The sequence below is a fragment of the Oryctolagus cuniculus genome, chromosome 5 (assembly GCF_964237555.1).
Source record: "Oryctolagus cuniculus chromosome 5, mOryCun1.1, whole genome shotgun sequence".
Lineage (NCBI taxonomy): Eukaryota > Metazoa > Chordata > Mammalia > Lagomorpha > Leporidae > Oryctolagus > Oryctolagus cuniculus.
The window spans coordinates 92085896-92098728 of NC_091436.1; the positions used below are offsets into that span (position 1 = coordinate 92085896).

Here is a 12833-nt window from a genome sequence, read left to right on the forward strand (position 1 = left end):
GAGCAGAGTCTTGGCTGAAGCACATTGGTGATACCATATTCCATACAACGTAATTCCAATTACAAAAGTAATTGCTTTTTTTTCACAGGTAGAGTTACAGATAGTGAGAGAGAGACAGAGAGAAAGGTCTTCCTTCTATTGGTTCACCCCCCTAAATGGCCGCCACCACCGGCACTGCGCCTATCCAAAGCCAGGAGCCGGGTACCTCCTCCCAGTCTCCCATGTGGGTGCAGGACCAAAGCACCTGGGCCATCCTCCACTACACTCCCGGGCCACAGCAGAGAGCTGGACTGGAAGAAGAGCAACCAGGACAGAATCCGGCGCCCTAACCGGGACTAGAACCCGGGGTACCGGCACTGCAGGTGGAAGATTAGCCTATTGAGCCACGGTGCTGGCCTGTAATTGCTTTTACATTTCCTTCTGGGGTTTCATAGTTACTAAGCTGGATGCTTTTCTATTTTCAAGTAGTTGGAATATTAGTTATTAATTTGGGATATGCTCAGAAAAAATGATGCTTTTTTTTTTTTTTTTTTTGACAGGCAGAGTGGACAGTGAGAGAGAGAGAGACAGAGAAAAAGGTCTTCCTTTTGGCGTTGGTTCACCCTCCAATGGCCGCCACAGCCAGCCAGCGCACCGCGCTGATCCAACGGCAGGAGCCAGGTACTTCTCCTGGTCTCCCATGGGGTGCAGGGCCCAAGCACTTGGGCCATCTTCCACTGCACTCCCTGGCCACAGCAGAGAGCTGGCCTGGAAGAGGGGCAACCGGGACAGAATCCGGCACCCCAACCGGGACTAGAACCCGGTGTGCCGGCGCCGCTAGGTGGAGGATTAGCCTAGTGAGCCGTGGCGCCGGCCAAACATGATGCTTTTTAAATTGAAAATGAATCTTGATGTGAATGGAAGGGGAGAGGGAGTGGGAAAGGGGAGGGTTGTGGGTGGGAGGGACAGTATTGGGGGGAAGCCGTTGTAATCCATAAGTCGTACTTTGGAAATTTATATTCATTAAATAAAAGTTAAAAAAAAATAAACTTTATCAGAGGTTTGAATGCCTAGGAAAAAAAAATAGCATTTTCTTTAGGAAGATTACTGTTATTTTTCTTTGTGCCCTAGTGTATGATCAAAATTTTTAACTGCTTGTATATGCTTTAAAAGGTGATAAATTCGGTTTGAGGAGACAAAAAAATAAAAATATATTTAAAATATGTTTATATTTGCTCAATTCAAATAAAATATTCTATGGATTATTATTGTGATCTGCTTCCTCTGTCAAATTGAAAGTGGAGTGATAAAGTCATCTTCTATCGTCCATAGCTTCTGTATTTATAAATATTTGATAACACATTTGACCTTTTGATAACAAATAAATGAAGATTTATTTATCTGCAAAGCAGAGCAACAAACAGAAAGGGAAAGACACAGAGAAAAAAAACAGAGAGAAATTCCATTCCTGCTGGTTCATTCCCCAGCTGGCTGCAACAGCCAGTGCTGGGCCAGGCTAAAGTCAAGAGCCAAGGAGCTCCATTCAGGTCTCCCACATGGGTAGCAGGGGCTCAAGTTCTTGGACCATGTTCCGTTGCCTTCCCAAGTGCATTATAGGAAGCTGGCTCAGAAGTGGAGCAGCCGGGATATGAACTCGCACTTCTAGATAACCTACTGCATCACAATGCTGGCCTGATTGCATTTTAAAACTACACATTTGGAATCTGAGGGATTTAACTGTCAAAGCTTCACTGTGATACAATCCTTTTGTCAGTATCTTTCTCTTCTATTTTGTCTAACATAAACTCTGTCATTTTTTTTTCTTGCTCTGTTTTGGCTATGTCTTTTTTTCAAATTATTTACGTTTTAGGGTTATTTGAAGACTTTTACTGGTAAGCAGCTTTTAAGTAGACTTTGTTTCTTAACTCACTCTAAATCCTTTCTTATTATGGGATTTATCCTATTACATTTGTTGTCTTAGTTGTATTTGATATTGCTTTAACATTTTTTCCATGCTTTTTTGTTTTAACTTTTTTTGCAAAGTCTATTTCTTTGTTCACTTCCCACCTAGGAATCTAACCTAGTTCTTGGTCCAAAACAGATACCCACAAAATGTTTGTAGAGTGGATCTGTAATTGAGTAAAGTACAGATGATATCATATGGAAAATACATACTCTGTTTTAATTCCAGTAATGATTAACTTAATCTTTCAAGGCACTTAGAAGCCACTATCAGACTTTCCTTTACTGAAGATGAAGAGTTTAGCACTTCTGAACTCCATTTGGTGAATCCACTACTCCAGGCTTTGTCAATTTAAATCATGTTTGTCACTATTTTTTTCTTTTCACACTACAGATTCTTTTTCACATAAAAAGTGTATTTGAAACAATTATCTAAATGTACAACTTTTGTTTCTATTCCCATTTCCAATTCTTCCAGCTATGATTCCTTGTTTTGATTTCTCTGTTACTCTCATTTTTCAGGTACATATTTTCAATTAGTAGTATACTCAGAGAGCTAGAAGAGTTCCAAGGTTTCTAAATCCTTGCCCATGTATTTTCTACTGATTTTCAAACCCTCTGGCCCAGGGGAGTGTAACAGAACCTCAAAAATCGCATGTCTCCTTGGAAATTCCAACTAGACTGCTTTGGAGTCAAGTTTCTCACTCCCTTAGCCAAGGATTTTTGCTATAGGTAATAGCATCTATGTGCCAAGGTGGTTAACATTTGTCCACTGTATCCTCACGTGTACATGGAGCAGGTGAATTTTGAGAACAGGTTCCTTAGTATTCAGCAACATTGACAAGGCAGAGGTTAATTTTTATTTCTGCATGGGTAACCTGACTACCTATTCTGAGACACACAGCAGGGCCTGGGTCAGAGCCACCTCTGTGGTTAACACTGGACAGCACTGGGATGGCAGCCCCTCCAGAACCACATGCTATGGGGAGAAGGCCTTCTGTAGACAAATGGCAGTGCTGCTACAAGATGCAGGGGGCAGGATCACCAGGCAACCAGGAACCACATGGGTCCACGACAGGCAAGCTGATGAGAAAGGGATTTCATTAAAATGAGAAATGGACCCTCTGTTAACTTCCTAAATGTTCTTACTGGGAGTTTCCAGGTGATGTGATTAAACCTAAAGGATGGAATAGAGGTAACTTTCTGGATCTTATCTCTAATTTCTTTTTCTAATGTACATAGATCTGGTTACTTATCTTGGATAATGTCCCTCATTTATACAGAAAGTGAATATCATGCCATATTTTTGCTAGCAGAATTGGATAATTTGTACTACAGAAAATTAAAATAACTTACGTGTCACAGAGTGCAGACTTATGCTGAAGTGGGAATAGTAGGAGCTTTTGGACTTAGTATTCAATTAACATCTCTTGACATAGAAAGACAACTACCACATGTTCTCTCTCATATGTGGAAGTTAAAAAAATCAATATGAACTTGAATAATGAATATGAGAGGCTTGGAAGAGTGAGGACAGGGGGGTAGATGTTGGGTAACAGGTACCAGAACAGAAGTAACGAGGTCCAGCATTCCACAGCACAGTGGGGTGACTATAATTCACAATGATGTATTACACACTCTATAAAGAACTAGAAGAGAGAGAGAGATGCCAGTAGGTTCCAAACATAAAGAAAAAATAAGGAAATGGAAAGGCTAATGTTTGATCTGCTTAGTATGTGCCATATGCTTCTCTGCACTATATGCCATAAAAATGAACAAGTATTAAATCAAATGTTTAATAAGACTTAAAAACTCTTGCATGCCTTCTTGTATTTTATCATTGTTACAACATGGCATTTTTTTCACATAAAAATGTATTTTTGACAATATTTACATGCATATGTAGGTCTTATACTAGAAACAAATTATAATTATTTGCAAGCTGTTTATTTTGGAAGAGAAGGAAATGCTAGGCCAACTGGAAGTGGGAAGATGCTCAGAAATTCAGGCACTCAGTATACAGATTATCCTCATAGTTATCCTCAAACTTGGTCTTTCAGAAACAGAGAATGTAAAATCAAAATAGCTAAGAAAAATGCTTAAAATATCAAGTGGAAGAAAAGACTGCATTAAAAAGATACAAGAGTAAGGCATCTTACACTAAGCTTGACTAAAAATCATGTAATATCCACTAAAAATTAGTTCAACTAAAACCACGATGTTCAGATTCTGCTGGACTGACCATGCGAGCGCACAGTTCCCTGAAGACACCTTGAGCTTTTAGTGGAGAGTGGAAAGCCAAGGTCCATACTGAGTTTTGGCATCGTAAACTCAAAATGTCCTGTACAGTAAGCCAACTGGATTCCCTAAATCTTTTTCCAAGCTTGTTGCTGACAAACTACATCATTTCCCATTCTATACAGTACAGATTTTTCTATTTTTAATCCAAAGGCAAATATTTATTTTTACTCCTAACAAATTTGGCTCATTATTCAGCCCATTCCTCTCCAGAATTTGTGATAGAGTGCCTTTGCTTTGCCTCCAAGTTTCTGGCAATCTCTATATGTTACCCTCTGCGTCCTCCTCCAAGTTGCTGATAATAACAAACAGGATCAACTTTTTAAAGTATAAAGAAAACACACACATTTGTAATCATAAGAAAATTTCCATTTTTATCAGTGTCTATAGAAAAAGGAAAACACAAAACCCAGTTTCTCTGCTTTTTCAGATGGAAACCTTTTTGCTGGAACCTGTGAAAAGAAACTTCTGGAACTATGGGGGAGGGGGTCGTGTAGGGCTAACAGTTCCATCTCAAGGCAGGGCAGGAGTCTGCGTCAGGGGCTCTGCAGGGGGATTCTTCTTTTGTTTTTAATTTTTAATCAGTTTAGTTTTTAACAGATTCAATATGTAGATACAAATCTAAGAACACAATGATATTCTCTTCCTCTCTCCTATCCTCCTTCCTTCTCTCTTTGACCTTTTTTTTTTTTTTAGTTTTTGAAATAACATATTTTAAATTTACATTACAGTAAAAAGATTATACTTCACTGAATAAGAAGTTTAACAGGCCGGCGCCGCGGCTCACTAGGCTAATCCTCCACCTAGCGGCGCCGGCACACCGGGTTCTAGTCCCGGTCGGGGCGCCGGATTCTGTCCCGGTGGCCCCTCTTCTAGGCCAACCCTCTGCTGTGGCCAGGGAGCGCAGTGGAGGATGGCCCAGGTGCTTGGGCCCTGCACCCCATGGGAGACCAGGAAAAGCACCTGGCTCCTGGCTCCTGGCTCCTGCCATCGGATCAGCGCGGTGCGCCGGCCGCGGTGGCCATTGGAGGGTGAACCCTAGTTTAGTGGGAAATAGACAACAGCTATAAACAGTAATTGAATGTAAAAATGACCATTTCACCCATATACAGTAAATTTTACAGTATTCACAGATCATTAAAACTACAATATTTTAACATTCTTTTTTTTTTTTTTTTTTTTTTGACAGGCAGAGTTAGACAGTGAGAGAGAGAGAGAGAGAGAGACAGACAGACAGAAAGGTCTTCCTTCCATTGGTTCACCCCCAAATGGCCACTATGGCCGGCGCGCTGCGCTGATCCAAAGCTAGGAGCCAGGCTCTCCCTCCTGGTCTCCCATGTGGTGCAGGGCCCAAGCACTTGGGCCATCCTCCACTGCCTTCCCAGGCCACAGCAGAGAGCTGGACTGGAAGAGGAGCAACCAGGACAGAATCCAGCACCTCAACCCGGGACTAGAACCTGGGGTGCCGGTGCCGTAGGTGGAGGATTAGCCAAGTGAGCCGTGGCACCAGCCATATTTTAACATTCTTAACCATTGGTTTGACAAAGCTATAAAGCAAAGTTCTATGAAACTATATTTGCAGCAATACTGATACACAGACATTTCTTCCTTTTTTCTTTTTCATTTTTTTTTTTAATTTAGCTCTGACATATAAGGAAGAAAACATGGTATTTGTCTGTGTCCAGGTTATTTCACTCAACATGATATCATTAAGCTGCAACCATTTTGATGCAAATGGTAGAATTATTCATTTTTATAGCTGAATAATATTCCATTATATATATGTATATATATATATATACACACACACACACACATACCGCATTTTATTTATCCATTCATCTGATGATGTACACCATGGTTGATTCCAAATTTTGATTATTGTGAACAGTGCTGCTATAAACATGATGGTGCAAGTATCTCTTTGATACATTGTGTTCAAATCTTTTGGGTGTATACCCAGCAGTGGCACTGTTGGAGCAAATGACAAGTCTATCTCTAGTTTTTTTTTTTTTTTTTAAAGAAATTGCCACACTGTTTTTCACAGTGGCTACAGTAATTTCCATTCCCACCAATGGTGTATACATGTTCCTCTGGGACTGGTACTATGGCAAAGCTGGTTAAGCCAATGCCTGTAGTGCCTGCATCTCATATGGGCTCTGGTTCATGTCCTGGCTGCTCGACTTCCAATCCAGCTCCCTGCTAACGTGCCTGGGAAAGCAGTGGAAAATGACTCAAGCGCTTGGACCTCTGAAGCCATGTGGGAGACACAAATGAAGCTCCTGGCTCCTACTTTCACCCTTGCCCAGCCCTGGCCATTGTGGCCATTTGGGGAATAGACCAGCAAAGAGAAGACTTCTGCCTCTGCCTCTTCTTCTCTATAACTCCTCATTTCAAATAAATAACTCTTTAAAAAAAATAAATAAAGCACTCCACTTTGTCCATATCCTTCCCAGCATATGTTACTCTTTCTGTTTGGGATTTTAACCACTCGGACAGGGGTGAAAAGACATCTCATTGTGATGATGGCTAGTGATATTGAGCATTTGTTGGCCATTTGTATTTCTTGTTTTAAGAACCATCTGTTGAAATCCTTTGCACATTTCTCAATTAGATTTTTTTTTTTTTTTTGGCTGTTGAGCTTTTTTTAAGTTAGTGATATATTCAGAATACTAATCTTTTGTCAGACAGGTGGTTTGCAAATATTTTCCCCATTCTGTTGCACATGTCTTCACTCTATGGATCATATCCTTTGCTGTGAAATAGTTTGAGTTTAACATAGTCTTATTTGTTTAGTTTTGTTTTTGTTGCCCATGCTTTGTTTTGGGAGTGTTGTCCAAGAAGTTGTCTCCTATGCCAATGTCTTGGATTGTTTCCCCTATGTTTTCTTCCAGCAACTTCAAAGTCTCAAGTCAAGCTTGGGTCTTTGATTCATCTTGAGTTGATTTTTGTATATGGTGAGAAGTATGGATCTAATTTTATTCTTCTACATATATACACCCAGTTTTGCCAGCAATATTTGTTGAAGAGATTATTCTTATTCCACTGTTTGTTCTGAGCAATTTTGTCAAAAATCACTTGTCCGAATATTTGTAGATTATTTTCTGGACTCTCTGTTCTGTTCCATTGATCTATGTAGCAGTTTTTATGACAGTATCATACTGTTTTAATTACTATAACTTTGTAGTATGCTTTGAAGTCTAGTATTGTGATGCCTCCAGCTTGGTTTTTTTTTTTTTTTTTTTTTTTTTTTTTTTTTGCTGTTGTTTTGGGTTTTTTTTTTTTTTTTTGGCTCAGGATTGCTTTGGCTATTCTTGGACTTTTGTGATTCCATATGAATTTTAGAATTGTGTTTTTCTAATTCTGTAAAGAATGTCATTGGTATTTTGATAGGGGCTGTATTGAATCTGTAGATGGCTTAAGGTAATACAGACATTTTAATGATATTAGTTCTTCCAATGCATGAGCCAGAAATATCTTTCCATTTTTTTGCGTGTCCTTAATGATTGCTTTCGTCAATGTTTGATAATTTTCATTGCAGAGATCTTGCACTTCTTTGGTTAAATTAATTGCTAAATATTTTATTTATTTTGTGGCTCTTAGGAATGGGATTTCTTTCTTGAGTTCTCTTTCTGTGAGTTCATCATTAGTATACAAAAAAGCTACTATTTTTTGTATCTTTATTTTGTACTATGCAATGTTACTGCATTGGTTTATCAATTCTCACAGCTGTTCAGTCCTCTTCAACACCAGAAGGGGCAGAATGAGAAACAGGAGGCCCTGGCAACGTCTCCACCAAGCAGGCTTCCTCCCGCCAGTGCATTCTGCTGCTATCAACATTGTTTCCCTTGTTATCTACATAGAAATATGAAGAATGTGAAAAATAATAGCAAAAAGCTAGAAATGCAGCTACAGCTTGGTAATTTTTAACAGACAGGGTCATTTATTCATCTTACAAAATAAGGAAGAGGGACAGCAGGAATGATGCTGTCCCCCACCCCCATGCCCTTCCCATTCTGGAAAAGTAAGTCTGTCCACTAAAACTGTGTAGGCAAGGGGAAGACAGAGTGAAGCCACTCCACACGTTAATAAACTACCATCGCAGTCATGAAGAACTGAATCAAACAAGAAGAATGAAATTCTGACATTTGCAAAAAATGGATGCAACTGGAGATCACTATGCTAAGTGAAATAAGCCAGATTCAAAAAGAAAAATATCACATTCTTTCTTATTTGTGGTGGGTAATATACAGGCAGAGGATAAACATTGTGTGGGTTTCAAATCACTTGCCATAAAAAAAATTGACCTAAATGAAAGATCTCCGCGAGTGAGATCCCAGTGGAAAGAACGGATCATCAAAGAAGGAGGTACCTTCTCTGAAGGGAGGAGAGAACTTCCACTCTGACTACGACCTTGTCTAAATATGATCAGAGTCGGTGAACTCAAAAGGCTTCCATAGCCTTGGAAACTCATGACAAGAGCCTAGGGTGATTACTGAGGCCATTAACAAGAGTGTCAATTTGTTAAGTCAACAACAGGAGTCACTGTGCACTTACTCCTCATGTAGGATCTCTGTCCTTAATGTGCTGTACATTGTGATTTAATGCTATAACTAGTACTCAAACAGTATTTTTCACTTTGTGTTTCTATGTGGGTGCAAATTGTTGAAATCTTTACTTAATGTATGCTAAATGATCTTCTGTATATAAAGAGAATTGAAAATTAATCTTGATGTGAATGGAAAGGGAGAGGGAGCAGGAAAGGGGAGGGTTGCGGGTGGGAGGGAAGTCATGGGGGGGGGGAGCCATTGTAATCCATAAGCTGTACTTTGGAAATTTATATTCATTAAATAAAAGTTAAAAAAATAAAAAAAAATCACTTGCCATGTAGTTATAGATATTGCTTCACTGAATCATAGGATATAGGATTTAAATGACAATATGCTCTTATTTAACACACTCCAAAAAAAAATAAAGGGAGAGAGAAGTAGAGTGAGAACTTGGGGTACTTAGTAATACTTTGGTTTTTTTTTTTTTAAGATTTATTTATTTATTTGAGAGTCAGAGTTACAGAGAGAAGGAGAGGCAGAGAGAGAGAGAGAGAGAGAGAGAGAGAGAGAGAGAGGTCTTCCATTTGATGGTTCACTCCCCAACGGGCCACAACAGCTGGAGCTTTGCTGATCCAAAGCCAGGAGCCAGGAACTGCTTCCGGGTCTCCCACGCAGGTGCAAGGGCCCAAGGACTTGGGCCATCTCCTACTGCTTTCCCAGGCCATAGCAGAGAGCTGGATTGGAAGTGGAGCAACCGGGTCTCGAACCGGCAGCCATATGGGATGAACTTCAGGCCAGGGCGTTAACTCGCTGCGCCACAGCGCCGGCCCCTACTTTGTTTTTAATTTGGGGGTTGGTTATGAGTGTGACTGGATGACAAAAACTCATTGATCTTTACACTTATATCCATTTCTTGGTATGTATACTGTATTTTAACAAAATGTTTAATAAACAAATTATTTGTTAATAAGAAAAATCAGCATTTGTAAAGTAAATGTTTCACTTTAACACAAATCTAACAAATTAGCAATCTATTGTTCTGTAATAAAAATTGTTTTACTAGTGGACAAATGACACACACACAAACTGAGGACAACCTGATTTTTGTTTTATTGAATACCATCTCACATTCAGTAATTATAGGTGGCACTACACCGAATTTAAAAGACCATCATTTGAAACATTTTAAAATGTTAATCTGAAACACACTTAATGGAAATCATCGATTCATGTGTTATACAATAATTAATTTATAACTTCTTGGCCAATATCCACAATGATTCATTTCATAAAATCTCTTTTTTCAAGAATGGATAAATCTGAGGAAATATAAAAAATTTCAGAAAAATATTTCCATATCTAGTCACAATCTTCCAGTTTCCCTGTAAAAGAAATTGGTAACAATTACATGCATTCTGAACTGCATGGATAACTAGTTTCTTTAATATCCTCTTCAACTTCTGCATACAAAAGTTACTGTTTTTATTATATTTTCAGTAGAGGTTTCAATGTTTTTCTAATGGTTAAGAAAAAATACACCATACAAATGTAATACCAGTATCTAAATCTGACTTTAAAAATAGCAACGAGGCACATGGCTGCAATTATTACCTCGACTCTCCATTGCAGATGGTCCATGGAACAACAGCGTGGACAACGAAAGCCAAGAAGTCCACATAAGCTGGCCTGAGTATAATTTATTGTAGAAGCCAGCAGCTTTCACAGACATTGAGAAGAGATTAGAAATCAGCATCTACATCTGCATGGCTGAGAGCTTACCAGGGGTATGTGGACTAATGAGCCCTGGTTCATACCCATACCAGCGTCAGAATAGAACCACTAACACTGCAGGCGTATGGCAGCACAGAAGCCAGAGAGGAGAGGGGTACTATTTTCTCTTTCTGTACATTTGTAAAGCGTCTCTCTCTGGTTTCAGGTACTAGCTTTGGAATCCATACGCGGAATCCAAGAATTACAGCATTTCTTATCTTTAAAACACTTAGTATGCACCATTATATGGAGATCATTATTCTTTTGTCTTTGAAAAATCTTGCTTCTCCAATATAATTATTATTTTTGGAAAATATAGATGTTAAAATATAAAGTATCTATCAATTCATTTTTGATATGAGCCCTAATTAGTGATGTTTAAGGGACCATTTTTAAATAATATAAATTACTTTTATTCATGAGCACTTTAAATAGTTGAAAAAATATCCATAAATGAAGGCAAAAGGAGGAGCTGTGCTGTAAGGTATGTCTGCAATCTAAACCCTGGCAGAGAGCATCTTTATCTAATGACTAGCATACATATGTTTCTGTTTTCTAGAAATCACATAAAGCAGATTTGTGCTAGGTTTCTAGCAAGTGTAAACACACTAGTATAAATTTGAATTATTTTCTGAAGTACACAGTTTGTTATGAAAGTTGCAGATTACCAAAAGTCAAAGGTACTTCAAAAGTTCATGGAAAATGGAATTAAAGGTAAGTTTATTTTGGTATAAAAAAAAAAACCTTTGAAACCCATGCACAGTTGTGTCATTAAATAGGCATTTTCTGTGAGCTTTATGAAGAAGCCTCTGACAGCACACTGGTGATTGCTAGTCCTTGGTGTACAGCACATTAATGTCAATGACACACATTAGTTTGCACAAAATGCAGAGCATACTTACTTACCTATTTGGTCAATAGTTGATCATTTTTCGAAGGGCATCATAGCACTTCCATTTGTCTGGGATATAGAATGGCTCAAAAATGTGAGGAAATGGTGTGTCATACCCACATACTCTAGATATAGGAGCCTCTAGATTCAAGAAACATTCTTCCTGCAGAAAAGAATCAAGATGGTCAATTTCAATTCTACTTTCTCCTGGCTGAATTCTTTATTTAGTAGAGGGTTAAGCTTGTGATTGTAAAATAAACTAAAGTATGTTATTGTAAAAATTACAAGTAAAAAGAAAGGAAGAGGAGGGAGGGTAGAAGCATGGGTGGGAGAGAGGGTCAGGTGGGACGTATCATGATGCTCTTAAATCTATATATTTGAAATTTGTTCATCTCATACAATTAAAATTTTTTAAAGAATATTTCCTTGTTTTTCCCAAAGAAACCTTTTATTTAAGGAATATAAACTTCATGCATTCATAAGTACAATATTAGGAATATAGTGATTCTTCCCACCATACCTACCCTCCCACACACTCCCACTCCTCCACACCTCCCTCTCCCATTCCCAGTCCCATTCTCCACTAAGATCCACTTTTGATTAACTGTATACACAGAAGACCAACTATACACTAAGTAAAGACTTCAACAATTTGCAAAAAGCAAAACAAAACAAAACCCTTTTCCTCAATAGTCAAGACAAGGGCTGTTCAGAGTCATTGCATTTTGAAGTTAATTTCACTTCTTTTTTTTCTTAGAAACGTAATTAACTTTAAGAAGCACCCAAGAATGATACATCTTATGCAAGCACTTAGACATAATTATAATACAACTCTTTGAGGACAGAGGTCCTGCATGGGAAGTTAGTACACAGTGGCTCCTGTTGTTAATTTAACAATTAACACTTATCTATGATGTCAGTGATCACCCAAGGCTCTTGACATGAGCTGCCTAGGCTATGGAAGCCTTTTGAATTCACAAACTCCATCAGTATTTAGACAAGGCCATAAGCAAAGCGGAAGTTCTCTCCTCCCTTCAGAGAAAAGTACCTCCCTCTTTGATGACCACTTCTTTCTACTGGAGTCTCACCCACCCAAGTCCTTCAAGTAGGACACTTTTTGCCACATTATCTTGGCTTTCCATGCCTAAAATGTTGTCATGGGCTTTTCAGCCAGACCAGAATGCCTTAAGGGCAATTCTGAGGTCAGAGTGCTATTTAAAGTGATTGTCAAGGAATATTTCTTCTGTTCATAGAAAATGAAACATTTCAACTTGAAATAAATCACTCAGAATGCAGATCTAAGAACATTCAAAATATTTAAGCATATAACACTGTGAAAAATTAGGTAGCAAGTAGCATGCCAGCATAATCCTTACTTTACT

At 38.6% G+C, this 12833-nt stretch overlaps 1 protein-coding gene across 1 annotated transcript in view; it reads right to left on the reverse strand.

The window, feature by feature from the left end:
* Positions 1–9876: 9876 nt before the first annotated feature.
* The window catches only part of BCKDHB (branched chain keto acid dehydrogenase E1 subunit beta), a 273092-nt gene continuing 270135 nt past the window's right edge, over positions 9877–12833 (reverse strand). Inside the window, exons 10-11 of the mRNA XM_002714546.5 lie at positions 11466–11614; positions 9877–10171 (exon numbers count right to left, since the gene is read on the reverse strand). Coding sequence (XP_002714592.1) covers positions 11474–11614 — 141 coding nt within the window. The 3' untranslated portion in view covers positions 9877–10171; positions 11466–11473. The remainder of the gene's footprint in view (positions 10172–11465; positions 11615–12833) is intronic.